This window comes from Pararge aegeria, chromosome Z, assembly GCF_905163445.1.
Source record: "Pararge aegeria chromosome Z, ilParAegt1.1, whole genome shotgun sequence".
Classification (NCBI taxonomy): domain Eukaryota; kingdom Metazoa; phylum Arthropoda; class Insecta; order Lepidoptera; family Nymphalidae; genus Pararge; species Pararge aegeria.
This window is the reverse complement of record NC_053208.1, coordinates 20,586,357-20,607,754: the sequence shown is the minus strand read 5'-3', so window position 1 is coordinate 20,607,754 and position 21,398 is coordinate 20,586,357. Positions and strand designations below refer to the sequence as shown.

General features: G+C 36.5%; 1 protein-coding gene across 2 annotated transcripts; it reads left to right on the top strand.

The window, feature by feature from the left end:
* Positions 1-61: 61 nt before the first annotated feature.
* LOC120636261 (galactose mutarotase-like) lies at positions 62-9,670 on the top strand. Of its 2 annotated transcripts, XM_039907649.1 has the most exons (10): positions 62-417; positions 1,597-1,690; positions 2,097-2,260; positions 2,820-3,029; positions 3,870-3,957; positions 4,633-4,780; positions 6,325-6,430; positions 7,852-7,968; positions 8,810-8,920; positions 9,552-9,670. In XM_039907649.1, the coding sequence occupies exons 1-10, from the start codon at positions 142-144 to the stop codon at positions 9,642-9,644; spliced, it is 1,407 nt and encodes a 468-aa protein (XP_039763583.1). In that variant the 5' UTR covers positions 62-141; the 3' UTR covers positions 9,645-9,670. The 2 variants fall into 2 exon arrangements, with proteins under 2 accessions (XP_039763583.1, XP_039763584.1); XM_039907650.1 differs by lacking the exon at positions 7,852-7,968.
* Positions 9,671-21,398: the final 11,728 nt, after the last annotated feature.

Here is a 21,398-nt window from a genome sequence, read left to right as displayed (position 1 = left end):
TTGTAGAATTTTTTTATATACCATTTTTAGGTCTCAAAATTATTGCAAATTAAAACTTATTTTATACTAAACATTTAAATGATTATATAAAAATAGCAAATTTTAGATACTTAACAAAAATTCTGTGTGGTTTAAAATATAATGGCTGAAGAAGCTGAAGAGAGGGCAAGTGGAGACACAGTCTCCGTAGCCAAGCCGGAAGGTGAGGATACGTTACGAAAAGTTCCAGATGTTGAGTTGATATTAGATGGTTTTGGTTTTATGCCAGAAGCGAATCAATTTAAATCAGCAAAGGAACTTAAAAAAATATATAAAACTTCAAAAGAAGAGTCTAGCCAAAGTCCTTGCGCGTCAAGCACTAATATTGATATCGTAAGAAGATATACTTGGAAAACCAGGAACAGAATGACAGTACAGGTAATATACGTTCAAGTCAATTATTAGAAGCTCTAGTATTAGAACTGTAGTAGGATAGCGAAAAGGCCACGAAAAGATGCAAATAAACATACTATACAAATATCACTTTATTAATTTACTTTATAAACTATGACAATATGAACTTATCGTTTTTCAACCTCGCAATTCACTTCATAACCCTCTAAAAGAACGATCCAACCCGCCAAGAAGAAAACCCAATTTCCCGCCAAAACTCATAGCGTCCAGGTAGAATCCAAGCAATTTGATTGGTTCCCGCCGTTATGCGTCTACCGGCGTTAACCAATCGGAGAATGACAACCGATCGTCTCGTTCAAAAATAAGATTAAATTAAAAAAATAACAAAGAAGTGGAAATTATAATGCTATTCAAATTTAAATCCTAACACTAGCAACTAGTAAAAGTCATAATTTTCTGTAGATTTATAAGATGGTGCGGACTTTTGCCGGACCAATTTATAAATATACAGCCGGCGGATTGCCACGGGCAACCGTTTGGGTAAGAGGCTTAAAAGCATAGGAAAGAACGGCATACTGGTGTCGCTTTTAAAACACGATAAAACAAGCCCCGCCGTGGATGGATCTCAGGACCGTATAATAAGTAAATTGGGGCCGCTTGTCAACGTTTTGCAGAAGTTTCAATTAGTGATAACTTATCTAGTCGGCTTTGCCTTACCAGTGAAAATAACAAGCACTAGATTTTAGTGTTTAGAAACCTACCCTATAAAGCCCTCCCGAATTGAATTTGAGAGGCTATCCGGTGCAATTCTTAAGGAACGAGCTGGGGTAACGTTAATCCACTGCATTCTCATTTGCTTAGGCAATGGGCGGCATTTCGGAGTCAAGATTCTGCGCGGATATATTAATATCGATGGTTAGAGTGAGAGCGTTATCGTCCGCAGATTAGGCAATTAAGACATTTGAAATGTCAGTGGTAAAGAACGCATAGGTGCAGCTAAGTAACTTTAACAAATTTATCTTTGTTTGTTTGTTTGTTTGGTTAGTTCGGGCTGACCTGGAAAATAAAAGACTTGTTCTGGGGACGCAACTTTGGCATGGCAATACATTTAGAGTAGAACTATCTAGAAAAAAATTGTTCCATTTATATAGACTTTACAAATAGTGATTAAAGCCTTATGTGCTTTTATAATATTTCCAATAGGTTATAACGTACGGCGCTACAATAACAACAATTCAAGTTCCTGACAAAAAGGGAGTTCCTGACGATGTGATAGCTGGATTCGATACATTAGAAGGTAAAGCATTTCGAACACATTTTACGAATAACCATTTTTTTTTTCAAAAGATTAACGTAGGAAATTTGTTACAAGATTTTAAAACATGGTTTGTCATTTACCCAAGAAGATGAAATTCTAAGAAACCGTTTGTTAGAAACCGTTTCCTTTGCCTTAAATACCTGATTACATTTGATAAAAAAAATAGTCGGTTTCATTTTCCCGTTTTGAAACTTTCAATATGTCGGCAATGCCAAACACAAGTTCACAAAGAAAAATAAGTTAAGACATAATTATACAATTTTTTAAATGCCATAAACATTATTATTATGTAGAAAAAAATAACCGTTTTGCTCTAGTAGTTTTTGACCTTTATCTTGTGAATTTATAATTACAAATTAAACATTTGAATGAATATATTACACAGAATACTTTCAACCGGCAAACCCGTACTTTGGAGCCACTATAGGACGCTATGCCAACTATATCCGTGAGGGTACAATGGTAGTGCAACCTTCCGGAAGAATGTATATGCTTAGCCATAACCGAGGACACAATCACTATAATGGAGGACACGTCGGATTTGATAAGGTATTTAAGGTTATTGTCATTCGGACGAATTCTAATCATCATCACCAATGCCCCTGCATAAGGCTCTTTGCAAGTTTCCCGAACGGCTCTGCCCACAATTACTACTCTGAGCAGAAGGGATGGTGATCACAGTAGTAGCAGTAGCACAGCCCGGCCAGACTGCCCGTTCTTCTTTATATTCCCTACCTGCGGGAAGAGGAAGGTCTGTAACCACTGTATTCTTATCTGCAGCCACCACACGGCACTTCAAATAGAATTAATATATTTTCTCGGATTATAATGCTGAATATAATATTCTTCTCAGTTTGACAACTACATCACAAGCTATGATTTTCTCATAGAACAGAGAATACCGTGCCGTGACCAATTCACCATAAGTTCTAAATCACTGAACTAATTTTGATGTGTGAGGTATCGTATCGCTAGAAAAGCTACAAAATCCCACGAGGGAAATTAGATATTATTTTTTGAATAAAGTTAAATTTTCAAATGTCAAAATTCGTGTTATTTATTCATTTTAGTTTCGTATAACTTGGTTTTTTTATTTACTTGTTACTAGGTTAATTGGCGTTCCTACGTGAATGGTAATAAAGTGGTAATGAGTCATATCTCCGAAAGATTTCACGAAGGCTACCCTGGAACGGTAATGGCACAGGTGACCTTCGAAGTCACTTGTGATAACACTCTGAAGATTGAAATGAAATGTCATACCAGCGAACCTACCATCGTCAACTTAAGCAATGCTCTTTACTTCAATTTAGCGGGTCATGTGAGTTATCAAGACATAATAAATAAATATTTTTAAAATATTAAATGATGTTGAAAAACAGCAATCTGCTGAGTTTCTTGACGGTTTCTTCTCGGTAAAATTCGCCTTCCAAACTGTTGGTTTACCACATAAAAATAGACTGACTTGATATTTCTTAAATATAGTTAATCGGGTACATACCACGATATATTTTTGGATTTGTCGATATTTCGACCCAGTTGCACGGATCGTGTTCACGACGGGACAAAAAAAAAATATCGTGGTGTGTACCCGTTAAACTATATTTAAGAAATGTTGATTAACCACAAAAATCTTACTTTAGACTGACTTGATGTTTCAAAAGTGCTTATAAAGTAGGCCTACTTGAAATAAATGAACTTTCATTGGGCTAATGCAATGTCCTTACATATGGGCGACGGAATAAATACCAAGCGAAACGAAGGTCTGTAGAGTTACTCGTGTTGCATCTAAAAATGTCTAAGCGTCCTGTGACTCAAGGGCTGGGCTGGTTTAGCTTAAATTCTAGCGTTTGTGCACACTAACCTTGATGAACGCTTTATAAGTGCCTGTGATGAGCCGAACCGAATAAAAAATAAATTAATAAAAATAATTGTTTCATTTATCTTTAAGATCTGTGAAAATTTAAATATTAGACAAAAAGTTCGAAAGAGTTAATCGATCGTCAATGCTGTACTTGAGTATTACCGCTCATATTTAGCTGCAGAAGAGCTGTTATAAGCCTAGGTATATATAGGGTTATAGTCTACTCCAAAATAGTAATAAGCCGCGTATAAACTTCTACGGGATAGTAAACTTCATTGTAAATAAACTTTCTTTTAGCACGCGGGTCCCGAGCAAATGTGTGAACACATCATTACTATTAATGCGGATAAATACACGGCCGTGGATGACGAAGGTCTTGCAACAGGTACCAAACATTCTTTCTTAAAAAAAAAAAAAGTAGCAGTAGCAGTACTGGATACAAAAAACAAACAACACATCGTACTGAAATCAACCTTTATCTTTAAAAAAAAAAATTAGCAATAGCTCAGCAGTGGCTCGAACGTTTTGTTTTTTTTTTTTGTTTTGCTTGCTATAATATAGTGTTTTAAAAAAAAAAGAGAAATTTTGGGAAAAAACTTAGCAAAAATGTCAAAATCGCAATTAGAAATTTGACATGGGTGATGGGAATCCTAATACAATAGATAAAGTTCTGGAAATTTCATAAATTTTAGGTATAACGAAGTTTACTGGATTATCAAGCCATCATAAAACCCTGCCCATTCCTAATGATACTGAAATTCAAATTCAAATCCAAATCTTTATTTGCGTGATTGCAGGTTAACAAATTTGATCTTATACTAAAACATAACAATTGATGTTATTTTTATCTGATGTTATTTAATGATTTATTACCCGGCTATGTTTGTTGTGGGCTCTTCTCAGACCAGGGCGCGTTTGGAACCTTCGTAGCTTTAGGTTCCAGTTAGCAAATTCATCACCATCCCCTTAAAATTATGTAAAAATATACATGTATGAACGCTTCATAAGTGCCTGTGAATAAAGAATTTTTTAATTTTATGTATTTTTTTATTAATTTTAGGAGAGAAGAATGTCGTTGGTGGTACTGCGTACGACTTCAGAGTACCGCGTGTTTTGCGTGGTATGTTGCCAAGGATACCAATGGGGGGCTATGATGTCAACTACTGTATCACGCAAGGCACTGAGCAAGACTTATCGTTCCAAGCCAGGTCAGTAACAACCTGAAATAATCACAGCATAGGTACTTATTATCTACTATAGGTTAGGCTACTATAGATTTGCCGCGTGGTTATGGCAGATCAGAATACAATTTTCGCCTCCCAACTCTTCCCGCGGGTGTTTTATGAGGAGACAAAGGGAATGTAATTGAGAACGGGTAGCAGCGTTCTCCATCTACTGCAATCACAACACACGTGGTGTTCATGGGCGAATCCTTCCGTTGGGAGAGGTGTTTAGTCCAGCAGTGGACTGTATGATGATATCTTTACGTACCTGTAGTACGTAAGGATACGGTGATAGCCTAGTTGGTAAGGGTCGGCTTCATTTTCTGAGGGGCTGAGTATTCCCCGACAATGCAATTAAATATCATTTGCTTTATTTATGTATGGTAGCTATTCGATCGCGGGGCGCACCAGTAACTAACTAACATTAAATATCACTTGCTTAAGCGTTGAAGGAAAACATCATGAGAAAACCGGCATGCCGGAGATATAGAGACATAACGTTACCAAGGGCGTCTGTCTGCATTCTACCAGTCCCCACTTGACTACTGTGGGTGACTACGGCCTTCACTCTTCTCATTCTGAGAGGAGTTCCGTGGCTTGTAGTGGTCGGTAATGGGTTGATTTTGATGATGCCTATAACAGTCCGCTGCTATACCAAAGACCCCAACGAGAGAGTTTGGTCATTATTATATATTACCTCTGAATGGGCAGACGTAGCGTTGGTGGTCAAAGTAGATGGTAGTAATAGCACATAGGACGCTGCTGCCTTACTTATCGTTCGCGTAGTTTACCTTTTCTGTCAACAGATGGCGTGATCACCCTGTTGGCTCGCGCTATAATTGTGCTATTTCATTTATATATGTTCATTTATATATTGTCAGTTCAAAATGGAGATTTTGTCCTCATGTGTAGTCAAATATAGTAGTGTTACAAGTCGAGTATCGTGTTTCTTTTATGGACGAACGGCAGTGTTCACTTTTATCTACCTATTGCCAACAATATAAATAGGAGTTGGTAGGTATAGTTATAGTTATAAATAAAATAAATAAATATACTACGACAATACACACATCGCCATCTAGCCCCAAAGTAAGCGAAGCTTGTGTTATAGGTACTAAGATGACTGATGAATATTTTTATGAATATAATACAAATAAATACTTATGATATACAGATAAACACCCAGAAAACCCCCACACCCACTGAAAAACATCCATGCTCATCACACAAACACTTTTCAGTTGTGGGAATCGAACCCACGGCCTTGGACTCAGAAAGCAGGGTCGCTGCACACTGCGCCAACCGGCTGTCCGGCTGATAGTTATCACTTATCATCTTAATTTATGAATCGTCTGGAGATTTTAATAGTTATTCGGACAAGAAAGCGGGTTAATTACTAATAATAAGAATACACGTAGTAGTGACACGGAATGCAAACCATCTAAAAAGTCCACATAACTAGATATGATTTTTTAATATTAACAAACGTTCATAAAAATGTTTTTAAAATAATATTTCTATACTTATAGAGCTCTCCATCCCATTACCGGGAGGGTTGTAGAAGTCTACAGTACTCAATCAGGTATGCAGTTCTACACGGGCAATCTACTTCCGGATCCGGATAAAATCGTTGAGGTAAACTAAATATGTATAACCTAATTCAATAAAACCGTCGAACAACCCGCATTTAGCGTTCAAAACTCCTCATAAAGGTGGGTAGGTTTGATGGTCAACTTGGAAGCGAGCGAACCTGCGGGAAAAGCTACCTGTCTATAAGAATGATAATGAAATATAAGAAATTTCTTTAATCGGAAGTTAATTTATTTTTCATTCGAAAATGGGCGAACATAACAACATAATATAACAAACAAAATAAAATAAAGTAATTAAATATCAATGTAAAAAAAAAATTTTAGAGGTTTTACTTAGATCTTTGCTAGTTACTACACCTATGTGAAATCTTAAGTAATATTTTTAAGCTTAAGAGTTTCTATGTTGGACAGCGCTGTTGTTTTAAGCTGGAGGTTCCAGGTTCGATTCCCGACAGGGGCAATTTTGGAATTTATGAATTTTCTCTAGTATGATCTGGTGGGAGGCTTGGGACAAAGACGTGCCGCTAAGCGATTTACCGTTCCGATACGATGTCGCCTAGAAACCGATTAGGTGTATTTCTTAAATATAGTTCGTAGATTTGTCGATATTTCGGGACTGTCCCGTCCCATCGTGACCACGATCCATGCAACTGGGTCGAAATATCGACAAATCCCATAATATTACCGTGGTACTCGTATGTACCAGTTGAACTATATTTAAGACATTCTGATTAACCACAAAAATCTTAGTTTAAAATCTTTTGATTAGGTGTATAGTTTAAAGATAACAGGTTGTAAACTGTCAGTCCGATTTGATTAAAATATGCGTAAAAGTAAAAATGCTTATTTGTTATGGAATATGAATTTCTATAATACATCCACGTAAGCCATAGCTTGAGCAATGTATTACAGCTTATGTGGATGGTACTACAAATATTTTTAATTTAATTATCTGTTTTGTTGTGTCTGACGGCCGACTGGCACAGTGGCCAGCGACCCTGCTTTCTGAGTCCAAGGCCGAGGGTCCGATTCCCACAACTGGAAAATGTTTGTGTGATGAACATGAATGTTTTTCAGTGTCTGGGTGTGTATCAGTATATTATAAGTATTTAAGTGTATTATATTCATAAAGATATCCATCAGCTATCTTAGTACCCATAACACAAGCTATGCTTACTTTGGGGCTAGATGGCGATGTATGTATTGTCGTAGTATATTTATTTATTAAATAACCCCTTCTCATTTTGGGAGGAGACCCGTGAGACTACAGGGGTAGTGGGCCGTTAATGGGTTTGCCGGTGATCCGTTGTAATATTAAGTTAATATATATCAAGAAAAGTAAAAACATGCTAAGTGGCTTCCTTTTAGACCGTGCCGTTAAAAAACTATGTACCTAACTAAAAAGAGAGGCTTCGTAAGACAATTTAAAAAGTGTGTCAAATGACTGTCTGTTGGTTTGTTTAGGAACCGCGGGCTGAAGAAGAGTCACAAGAAGAGGAAGTGAAAGAGGAGTCTGACAGCGGGAGCGAGAGCAGTGACAAGTGGAGTGCGAATGGCGAGGAGGCTGGTGAGGAAAGCAAGGTGAATGAAATTGATAATATAAAAGTTCTTAAACTTGAACCTGAACGGAATGGATTTTCTTCACCTATTTTGTAACATTCCTCACATTTCATTATGGCTTTTAAAATAAGTTAAGAATATTTTAATATATTTGTATAGTCGCGAGGGTTTCAGTTAACGTTAATATAACTTAAATAAAAAGACGTTGAATAACTTCGAAATCAGCTCTGTGAAAGAAAGTCGCAATTTATATATTAATAGGAATAACTAATGTGCTAACGTAACCAGTAACTTTGGCAATGCGCTGAGTATAGGAACGCAAATTTTTACACAAATCTTTTAACTTAAATGACAGGTAGGTGTTAAGATACAACTTCATTTACCACAATAAACCTTAGGATGATTGCACTAATATTAAGAATCTCAATTAAGTTTGGTAAATTTTACAATTCTATAATAAACTACCAATTGACATCTTGGAGATGTCTCTTAAAAAGTTCAAAGTTTGTATTAAACGTAAGCTTATAGAAAAGTCCTATTATAGTATAAAGGACTATGTAATCGATAAAAAAACTTGGGTGTAAATTATTGCTCTAACCAGGTTGCTCTTCTAATAATTTAAAATGACATTGTGAGATGGTGATAACAAAAAAAAAACACCCGGCTAAGTTTGTTGTGGGCTTCTTAGACCAGGACGCGTTTGGAACCCTCGTAGCTTTAGTTTTAAGTTTACGAATGTGGTGGTTATCGCCATCATCTCACTACCGTGTAATTCTTATGTACGCATCAAAAGTGCCACCTATGGGCCTACTTGAATAAAGATATTTTTGACTTTGACTTTGACTTTGAAATGTTTTTTTAGGGCAAGAAAAGCTACGGCTACGTACCGTTATTGGGGAAGAAGGGGACTTTTTACAGAAAGCATGGTCTCTTCTGCCTTATGCCGCAAAACTATCCAGATGCTGTGAATCATGTAATTATATTGTTTTATTGTGTAGGTAAAAAATGGTGCCAATTTTGCTGAAATCGAAACTAAATTGACATGTCTAAAAGTATACTTTTCCACTGTGAAAATGGAACTAGGAGAAGAAGAAAAAACGCTATATCGCACGTATAACGTAAAGGAAAAGAAACAATAAGGAGTATACAGTAAACAAAGATATGCAAAGGCGGCCTTAATGCTGCAAGCAATCTCTTACAGGCAACTTTTGTAGACAGTACTTACAGCAAGAGGACGGGATAGTGCCAAGAGTGTTGATATAAATACATAAACACCAAAATGTACAGATGCAAGTACATAGATAATTTAAATAAATGTACGTAAGGGGGCGTTCATAAAATACGTTAGATGTAAGGAAGGAAGGGGGAGGGGATCGAGTCAAATCTCATCTAATCTTACGTTGGAAAGAGGGGGGGGGGGCAACCCACGACACCGCTTTCCGCTTTGGCATCTGTTTCATCACAGAGCGCGTGCTAACTCCCATACCCGGAGCGGCGAGCGGTCTCGTGGGAAACGCCGTTATGGGAACAATTCCTTTGATTTTAGGCAAAGAAATTTCATTTCTGTTTAAACATAATAGTGTGCAAACATTTCCTTGTTCCAGAAAAACTTCCCGAATTCCATTCTGAATCCAGGAGAGGTGTACGTCCACAAAATTCAATACAAATTCGGTCTACTGCTAGGGAAATATGTCTAATAAATTGTGAAAGTCTCGTGTGATTTGGTGAATAAAAATTGTTAACCGTTGAAAATGTAAAGCATATATCGCCTTATTTAAACTCATGTAGGAAAGTATAAGAAACGTGTTGAATTTTATTTCAGAGAATTTGTTTGCCATCAAGGAAATATATACCATACTCATGAACATCATGAAGAATACAGTTAGTTGAGATAACCTTATCAACATTAATAATAGGATATCGTCACTTAACTAATCAAGGATCTGAAGATTTTTAATTGAAGCTTTTACGGTGTAAACTCAGCATACCAAGAAAAAACTGGCTAAATATAGCCAGTAGTTAATTAATGTAGTTGACGGATTTGCATATTTACATTTAAACAGCATACTTGTTTGTCTATTTTCCCCTGACGAAAGTCATGCTGATAAGTAGGATTGTAAGTATGTTTTAACGCTCAAATAACTTCAAATGAGTAAGTGTAAAGTAAATAAAGATATATAAGAAGATGGATGTCTTCAAATAATTGAGTTTCGATAATTAGCCTTAAGAGTTAGTAATAGGTTTAAATACATCGATAAGAACAAACTGTACACTTTAAAGAGTACTATTAAAAGATTTACTAAATGGTTGGTTCCAACGCCCTCTACCAGTAAGGCTTGTGATTTAGCAGTTTCCACGTGGTCAACTAGATGGCGCTATATGCTAAAATTTTGATTGACTAGCACTGCCCTCTATTATTACCACTGGGTAAGCTGCTGTCACTTTGTTTTTGTCTCCAATTGATTGATGCCATTGTGGCGCTGTATGTGTTACGCATGTTATACGAGTGTCTAAGGAACTAAAATTCATAATACTAAGTATTAGTTCCAGAGACACTCGTATGTCACCTGAGGCGCTTCAATGACAACGTTAACACTGTCATTTTTAAAGGAACAGCATCAAGTTCCGTGTGATGATAATAGAGGTCAGTGTTTACTTTTCAATGTGCACGCCATATGACATGTTGTCAGTGTAATGGCCGTTGCACACCATCTCGACTCAATACCACATTACCTGATTTTTGCTTTACGTCATTACAATATTATGTGCAACTTATCAACAGAAGAAAAAGACCGCAGCGATATATGAATATAAGAAGTAAAAAAAATTCAGTGTGCAGATTATTGGCTACATAAAAAATTTGTAATTCATTCAAGGAAAATTGTATATTATTTTATAATCATTTTCAAAATGAATTCTTTAAGATGTCTATCAATTAGTTGCAGGTTTATATAAAACGTAAGTTTAAAGTAAAATCCTATTGTAATAATAAGTTTATATTCGATAAAAAAAAACTATGTCTATGAGTTAAAACTATAGGTATGAGTCGCTCTAAATCAAATATTAAATGGCTGTCAGATGATTATAACAAAAAAAAATAACCTGGCTAAATTCTCACCTTAATATGAATGAAAGCTTCATAAGTGCTTTGTTGGATAATTTTTGTATTTGAATATAATTATTTCAGTAGTATGTACAAAGAGTGGACAAGCGTTGGCTACTTATTATGATATAAACCTTTTTCTCTAAAAGTTAGCGCGTGTCTGCAAATTGCAATCACATCTGGTGGTAAGTGATGTTGCATCCTGAGATGGTAGCAGGCTAACCTGTTAGGGAGTATGCCAGTTATCTTTAAACTATACACCCAAAAATCAATAGAATCACAGCGCTCACCGCTGCGCCAGGAAAGTCTTCAAAAACCTCTGCTTTCAGTGTTAAAATTTGTTGCTGAAGTCGGCGTTGAGTAAAGGCCTTTAGTAATATTTACTACTCTGCCAGCGAGTCCGATTCGCAGCATAGATAAAACTCAGAATAAAGAACATACAGAAACCGTGTACACGACTAATACTAAAGCATCGAAAATCACTCCACTTTTTAGGGTTTCTTCAAACGGGCGGTTAGTCACTTCATACCATTTAGCAGTTGACAGTAATTAATTTACCTCAAATGTTCTTAAAGTTTTGAGAAAGAGGTAAACCGCTGAATCCATGATGGGCAGCGTTCGGGAAACTTCGTGACACCATTTCGTCCAAAAATCCCTCAGTGCCTGAAGACCATAGTCTTCGAACAGTGCGTTTTGCTAATGATGACTTACGGATCACAGTCGTGGTCGCTAACTTTGGGCTCATAAGAAGGCTCCAGAGTCACTCAGCGAGCGATGGAAAGTGCTATGTTAGGAGTATCGTGATAGAAATGAGGCAATCCGTAAAAGAACTAGAGTTACCGCCATAGCTCAGCGAGTCGCGAAGCTAAAGTGGTGGCAATGGTCTGGGCACATAGCTCGCAGAACCGATGGACTTGGGGTCTTAAGGTGCTGGAATGGCGATCTCGCACCGGTAAACGCATCGTAGGTCGGCCCCCGGCGCGGTGGGTTTTCACTGTTTTCGGACACAATGCACTGCATGCAATAATGGCATTATGAGGGTTCTGTATGATCTTAATTCAGAGCTCACTCTTTGTAAGGAAGGGTTTTAAAGGGAAATACCTACATAGGTACATTTTCCGGGAGAGGCACTTTCAGCTATTGTATTTAGTGACTCTGAACATCCTTTGAGCATGGGCATATTAACCCTAGGGCCAAAAGGGGCATGGCCCGGGTCGACAGGCTGCGGGGAGCCGCGAAAGCAGAGTGAATGCAAAATAATAAAATCCTTATATGTGGAAACCTGTTATTAGTGTTATCTGTCGAACCCCTGTCCCTAGGCCTAGGACCTGTTCATAGTTTTAAGGCAAAGAATTTTTGAACCAATTAGTAATTAAAACTATTGGTTTTCCAATTAAAGAAAATAAAATAAAAAAGGCACAGTTCCTATGGGACAGAGCTAAAGCATGATTCTTCGATTACCTCAGGCATAAATGGTGCGTTTTTGTTTCTTTCTTTTGATGCCTTTTTATATTATTTTTATTCTTCATTAGTTTCTTTATTTCAGGGTTTAGTTTTTTTTTTTTAATTACTTTATGTTGAGGCTAAAATTACCGGCCCAGACCGTTGAATATTAAAGTACGCGACTCGCCATGAGCATTAAGTGCTCAGAGTTACGGGCAGTGTTTAATGACGTCTAACTGCCAAATGTAAGTTCATATGGAGTTCTTTTGAAAAACCTAGGAGCTTAACTTCGATTTGAATTACCGAAGGGACACATTTATTAAGCCCGTCCAAAAAATTATATTTAGTTTATAATTAATTTTTTTTTTTTTTGAAGTAATTGCCGGCAGGCGTAGCGACCCTGCTTTCTGATTCCACGGACATGGGTTCGATTCCCAGAACTGGAAAATGTTTGTGTATATATGATATAAATGTTTTTCAGTGTCTGGGTGTTTATATGTGTATTATACGAGTTTGATTGATGAATATTATTCTTTAAAATATTCATCAGTCATCTTAGCCTTATGGCTACGCTACACAAGCTACGCTTACTTTGGGGCTACATGGCGATATGTGTAGTGTCGTAGTGTATTTATTATTTATTTATATTCAATCCCAAAAGGTTTCTACGCGACGTTGTACCGGAACGCTGATCGCTTAGCGGCACGTCTTTGTCGGTAGAATGGTAGCTACGGTTGAAGCTTTCGACCAAACAATGAAACTTTCTCTCCAATGAAACATTTTTTGACAATAATAATTTTTACCGAGGAGTCTTCAGTTGACCCACTTTCCGGTTTCCAATTGAGCTGATTATGCACATGCTTCTTGTCCTTATGGTATCTCTCCACTATCGGAGGTCGGGCGTTATCCGCCATACATTTCACCCGCTGTTGACCGCAACTTTGTCCGCTCTTATGTGGATGTTGGAAAATATTTTGGGATGCCAAATAGTAAACAATTTTTTTTTCCAAAAAATAAAAATGAAATGTTAGGATCGACAACCTTTATCACTTAAGTGTATGAAAAATAGAGAGTACAGACCTACTGAATACGCATGTAAAATTTAAAAATCGGTCTGTCAGTTTCGGAGGAATACCTATGGTTACTAACATTGTGTCACAAGAATTTTATATACAAGATTTTTTTATTTATATAGGTAACTGTCTGTCTTTCGCCAAACCGAAAAGTTGCTGGGCAATTATCGCTTCAAAAAAGACAAAATATACATATTAAAATCTATAGTAACGAATAAAATTTATATCTTTTTAACATTAGATAGATTACATTAACTTTTTTACAATAATAACAACCTCAATTATTAGTTACTTAAAAAAAAGGATTTTTTGAGTAACTTAATAATTGAGTTTAAAAAGAAATGTTAAGCACTCTTTATCAGTGACATATTGTATCGCCATCGCATGAGCCTGTTGGAGCACATACCGGAACTAATAACATTTTCAAACCATTCAGAAATCCATTGATATATTTACACACCAAATTTCATCCTAATCGGTCCAGTCGTTAAGGAGGAGGAGGTGACAAACACGTGTACAAAAGATTTACATACTTATATAAAGTTTCAGTTGATCGAATATTACTATGGTACACGTGACCTCACTTTATTTTATAAAAACTGAAAATGCAATACAATTTCAGAATATTTTGTGTAATAGCTGGGATAGTTTATTTTTAGCAATAATAATTTTGATACCGTATGAACTGTTCCGCGAAAAATATTCGCACACCTGGCTTAACCTAGCTTAACACTGATTGTGTGGGATCTCAAATTGCAAATTGTTGCATTATGGTTTCATTTTATAACAAGGTTATTTGGAAAACAGATGCCCATAAAAATACCAAAGTATAACTAATATACTCGCCTTAGAGGAATGATAATAATTGTAGATGACGTAAGTTTCTTGTCATTTCAAAGATAATTTGAAAAAAAATTGCTACCTCTTCAGTAATTGTAAGGATTTGAAATAACTTTTACACGTGTGTTAAACGTTGTTTTAATATTATCTAGGACCATAAACTTTTTCATTCTACTGTTGCCACAGTAAACCGTGACCGCATTTGACCTTAAATGTAAACACAGCTGTAATGGTTGTAGACCAAAAGTTGTTCATTATTATGAATGTCTTTACTACTACTTAGCGATAAGGCCGCTTCTGTCTTTGTTTTTCTATTATATGTCTTTTGTTTCTTTAACTTGTCCACTACAAGTGGTCGAATAAAGAGTATAAACAAATACTTTAATCAGCGTATTACCGGTTAAACCCCGGTTTTCATCTAATAATATGTTGAGTATGAAAATTTAATTGTTTTTGTTTTTTGACCATAAAATTTTATTGCGAACAACATATTAAAGAAAGTTAATTTATTAACTTAAAAATTGTTTGCACAATAAAAAACCAACTTTTTTGACCAACTAATATACAAACGTGTAACGGAATTACGAAATACTGTTGAAGCTTGCATAGGTATAACTTCCCTACTTCCCTACTAATATTATAAATATCAATGTAAGTTTGTTTGTTACGCTTTCACGCAAAAACTACTTCCTAACTACATCCTCATGAAACTTTGTACACATGTTTTTGGAAGTGTTAGAAGTAATATAGGATACTTTTTAACCCGACATTAAGCTCGGTTCCTTTGGGAGAGGGGATGATAGTGTTTGACGATTTTACACCATCATCATCATCATCTCAACCAATTGACGTCCACTGCTGGACATAGGTCTTTTGTAGGGAGTTCCACAATGCATGGTCCTGGGCCGCTTGCCTCCAACGGCTCCCAGCTACTCGCCTGATGTCATCTGTCCACCTCTCTTCCGGAGATTCTTGACACCCCTTGCCCGCCGTTACCATAACCGCTGCCAGAGCCAGGAATAGCGGGGCTGCCGGGGACTAGGGGCTGTGGCTTTCTTTTCTCCATTCGTACAAAGATTTGCCCGGTAATGACCTCGCTGGGCAGGCGGGTTGGTCATCGCAGGGCTAGACTGATCGCACCGGCGTCGCTGCTGCCCGACACCGGTCTGTGCCATTTATTCAGTCTAGCCAATTTGAAGTCGTTATTCCGCCACTTGTCGGTCGCCAGAGCCTCGTCGGTTAGACGGCAGGGTGCACCACGTGCAGGTGAGGTTGGCATTTTGGGAGGCTGACTGGTACTACACCCCCTTACACCCCTATTTTTTAGTACTATAGAGTTTATATAAGTGTTTAATTTTGCTCAAACTTTGTGTTCATCTTTGTGCAGATCTGAATGTGGTTGGAGATAGAGGACAGAACTCAGCGGATAGCAGCAAACCTCTCATTTCTCAGGCATAGTGATACTAACGACTTTAAATTTTTTTAGAACTACAACTAAATTGAATGCCACATCAAAAAACAAAATCAAAGGCAGACGAAGTCGCGGGCTAGTACATCATAAAGAATCACGCTGTGAAAATATTATGAAAAGAAGCATATTTGTTTTTCCATACAAACTAATGCCAACCAAAAAAAAAATGTGTGCGTGTACTAGTGTACACACGTAAAAAGTGAAACTTCTTAAAGACCTTATTTTTCGAAAAATGATCTACTGCAACTTTACAGAAACTGATTAAATAAAGTTAAATTAGATAAAGTTTAACAAAAGGCTTTTATCATGGACATGAATACAAATAATACAATTATGTCATTTTACTTTATTACTACTAAGATAATTTAAGCTTTAATTTAATTGTAATATTATTATTATGGCTTATGGTAACTGAAATATGAAATATAAATATAAATAAATAAATATACCACGACAATACACACATCGCCATCTAGCCCTAAAGTAAGCTTGTGTTATGCGTACTAAGATGACTGAAGAATATTTTTATGAATAGGTAATATAAATAAAATACTTATAATATACATATAAACACCCAGACACTGAAAAACACTTATGTTTATCACACAAACATTTTCCCGTTGTGGGAATCGAACCCACGGCCTTGGACTCAGAAAGCAGGGTCGCGGCCCACTGCGCCAGTCGGCCGTTAAATATTGTTTACATTCCATAAAAACTCCAGCAATTTTAGTGCCGGATCTTGTTGTTAATGTTTGAGGACTTTTTTTAATAATATATAAAATTCAAATAATCTTTCAAAAATTCAACTAGCTTCAAAGATTTTTCTAATGCAGATCGTTTTTTATCGTTATTGCAACCGAGTAAAGAGGCACGAAGAGGGAGGAGGAAGAAAAAAATTAATAATATCGTCCAACTTCTGATTTGGAGATAGGTATATAAAGTGCAACAATCAAAATATTCATCCTATTTTCCATTTGGCATTGAGCCATACATAAGTCAGGAGAAAGAACAGAAAAATCTATCGATGAAGTTACAATGTTAACAACATCATTAGCATTATGATATATGCTTACGTCTTCAGCCGTTTAAATTTTGCAATGCATTTGAAGTTCGAATAAACTCGAATCAACCGTGGTTGGGACAAGAAAAAGACGGCGCGTAACGAAAAAATGTGACGCGTAACTGAAAAATGTTACACTAAATTTTTTTCCAACCCCGATAAAGAAGTTTTACTTCTAAAAAGACCGACACGCGCATAGTATCTACACTACGCGACGCGTACCTAATAAAATGACCGGGGTCACTTGATTTTACTTTTGCACGTGATGTTAGGACTGTATTTGATTTCTTTCAGTAAAAACTATCGCAATGGTTTACTCAAAGGCTATTAGGGTTTCCGTTTCACAAATAAGTCTCAGAGACTTTAAATAATGCCCCTCTGAAGCCTCTGAAATATTATTTCTGTTTTCATTTTCACGTTGTACATACTTAAAGCATAAACTAATAATTTTATATTTAACTTGGAAATTACTTAAAAATGCTGTAGAATTCATTATTTCTTTAATTTTTTTGGTTAACAAAGTGAGACTTTTTTTGTCTTCTTCTTCAAAAATATACTCAAATTGCTGGTGTGCCTATAATATTTGGAGATTTCTCCAGAATCCATCGAATAAATATTTACAAAATTGAAATAGAGCCACCTCTGAAGTATGACGTACTAAACAAAAAAAGTATCATTAAAATCGGAAAAGGAGTAACAAATATACAAAAAAAAATATATAGTCGACTTGAGAACCTACTCCTTTTTTCTAAGTCGGTTGAAAATAAAAGAGTTCTGAGCCTACCAGCTGCGTCTGCGTAAATTGAAAACGAACTATTAGCTAAATAGCCTTAAAAAAGTTCTAAAAATTAATCCTAATAATTCTAATAAGACCTTACTCGTTTTATTAGAAACGAACACTGCCCGCAGCTTTTCCCGTAATGATTACTCGGTCATGATCATATCAACCCGTTACTGGCCCACTACAGGGCACAAGTCTCCTTCCACAAAGAGAAGGTGTTATAGTCCACCACGCTGGCCTGGTGCGGATTGGTGGACTCAACACACCTGTTGCTAATATTATGAATAACTCTCTGGCATGCAGGTTTCCTCACGATGTTTTCCTTCACCGTCAATGCAAGTGATATTTTTATTGCAGAAAAAAAAGCGCAACTGAAAAGTCCTACCCGTTGGACTATCGCCGCTTTACCTGTTCACCCCAGCGCGGCGCCTAGTAGTTAACAACAGGCGTTTAAAGTTGGCATAGTTTGCAAGTTGTCAGTGGAATAAGGACATAAGGATATTAGCAATATTTGTTTGTCAGTACCTACCTACGTAAGTGGAATGTAGCAAGAATAAAATACTAAAACAAATGCATCGTGAAAAGCCCTTCCGAAAGCTACAGGTGCGGAATTCAATGTTATAGTGCTGATATACTCTAAAAGTGGTTGGAAGAACTTAAACTATAAATAGGTAATCTAAGCAGTTCTTAAAAGCGAAGAAAAAAAACCTTTTTTCCAATAACCATTCATGACCATATTTCTGACTAAAATGTTGTCCGCTTTATACGACTCTGTTAAATTGTGTTGCTTGAACATAATGGCAAGTGACCTAAAAGTTACCAAAAGAAGACGTTTTTCTGGTTATCATTTTTGAATATTGAATTTTGCAGTTTTGAACGCGGAGGTCCCGGGTTCGCTCCGAGGTAGACGTGCCGCTAAGCGATAGTCCGCTACTATCTTTGGCTGTATCATTACTTACCGCCAGGTGAGTACCAATACAGGGCTTAATTGCGGTGGAATAAAAAATATATTTAGTAGTTTTTTTTTTTATTACTAATTTATACGGAAGCCTAGTGGTTAGGACTTCCACTTAACCTTCGGAGGCCGTGTTCGAATCCCAGCACGCACCACTAACTTTTCTGAGTTATGTACGTTTTAAGCAATTAAAATAACGCTTGCTTCAACGGTGAAGGAAAACATCGTGTGGAAACCTGCATGCGTTATAATGTTCTAATCCAATAATTTTCTCAGAGGCGTGCGGAGTCTACCAATCCATTCTGGTCCAGCGAGCTGGACTTCGGCCTAAACCCTTCGTTCTTCTTGTGGGAGGAGACACTTGCCCTGTATTGGGCCAGCAATGGGTTGATATGATGACGATAATGAGGATGAACAAGACAATTCCAAGAATGTAGATACAAAACATTAAGAAAAACTAAAAATTGCATTCGAAAATAGAATTTGGTCATGTCACGATTAAAAGATACCAAAACGAATTATATATCTTGCTATAATATACCTAAGACTAACGATAGACCTACTCAGATCAGACGAAGTCGTCTAGAAAGAGCAATCGTGTAGCGGGGTGAGAACTTACCTTACTGGCTCTAGTAAGACTCGTACACTGTTGCAACGCTGTCTATTTGATAATCTAGTCAACAGATTTCTATTAAATTTAGTGAGGAGTTAGATTTCATCCTTTGATTGGAACCCATCCCGGGAAAATATATTTTGTTCGTACAGGTTTACAAAAACAACAACGCGTATTATCGCGGTAAACAGTATTTTTGTCTGGTGGGAGGCTTTGGCCGTGGCTATAATAACGACCCTACTGACCGACAAAGGAGTGCCGTCAAGTGAATTAGCGTTCCAGTACGATTCCGCGCAGAAACCGCATAAGTATTTAATATAACTCTAGGCTAGTCCGCTACCATGTTAGAATACATCATCACAAATCTTACGTAAAAAAAAAATCTAGAATTTCATAATTTCATCTCTCTCTCGCTTTGACACTTATATACTGCTGTAATAAGTTTTGTGGATTAAGCTACTATTTCCAGCTATAGGGCTCTGAAACTTTGTAAGGAGGACAGAGAGACAGAAACGCTACCAGTCAAACAACTGTCATGCTGATAATAACACTAATATTAGATATTGGAGCCAATTGGGTTTTTTAACTAGGTACCTACTTACCCACTATAAATAAATTTAAATTACATGTCTTGGTTGTCGCTGTAAAGGAATTGGGTGCGACGAGTAGGTAAATAAATTTTATCATCATTTGAATCACGATTTTCTTGATTAACTATTTACTGTGTTCAGTGTGAGGAAATAAGATTTATTTTCAATAACACCATTTTTCAGTTACGCTCTTTCAGTTGCGAGCTATTCTCGCGATAAGCGCAAGAGAGGGGTCATGGAACTTTGCGGGGCTGAGGCTCGACTGGGAAGGAAGAAGAGGGAAAGAGACGCAACATTTTTCTTACAGCCTAGTTTCCGTTGGTATGCAAGATTATGCATGATGCAAAAAATATGAACTAGGCCTTTCAACTTAATGCGGAAAACCACGGTCTTATAAAACAATTGGACGCAGTTAAACGAAAAGGATTGAACCCATTTTGATCTAGTTTTGAGATATTTAGGGCTTCACAAAAAAAACCTGGTAAAACTATCGAATACTTGTGTACCTACAGTGTTTTTCACGCTGACATTTGAAAGATTTCTTCAGTTTAAGAGTGACAAAACACTGCATAACGTGACAATATGCCGCAATTATTTGTGAGGTCCTAACTACCTCAGTGTGGGTTTTCGTTTAACTACATCCAATTATAGTTGTTCATTTATGGCCTATAAATCAATTATGTACTAAGGTTTAATGCATTTGTTGCTATCTACTCCGATATAGGTAAAATTAAATAACTCGTAAACATGTTCAATTTAATAAAGACGAATCTTGCACTTGGCCTAATTTACACAATTAAGTTATTTTAATATACTTACCTGGCTGATTACCAATCGTCCCACTTTGATAGATCTAAGAGGGCTTTAGCTTAACTTAGATGGGCTAGTTAAAATATTTGTTCCCATATGAAAAACACTTTAATTCTAAGGAATCCTGTGCTGACTTACTACACTCGCTCAAAGCAGTATTATTTTAATATTGTTGACGCTCAAATAGTTTCAGAATTAAATTCTTTAACTGAATGACCATCAAAGTCTTTTAAGTATTATTTCCGGTGACAGTCACTTAAAATTTTGCATAAAGGTCTTCTGGTGTTAAGTGAAAAATTAAATACCGAAGATCTAAAAAATATTTCAGTTCCATATGGTTAATGGTACGAAAAAATCTACATATGTCATTTAAGTTAATATATTGTGTTGGTACTGACATTGAATTTGGGACTATATTCAGCACGCGAAAAAATATAGCTCTGCGTAGGTATAATATATAAGTTAGTGTCTTAGATGATATGCATTTGTCGCTTTTGTGAAGACTAAAGCAAAAAATCCGATGGACCTGCAGCTTTATGTTATCAGCGTACGCCGTCGGCTTTACAACGTATAATAGCCGGCGGCTTATGCCGGATGACTTTCACTTTGACAGCGGATGCGGTCCACCTTTATTGCAAATGAAAAAAAGGGAGGGATTTTTTTTTTAAAATTTGCATATCCTATTACCTATTTATTTACCTTCAACAATTTT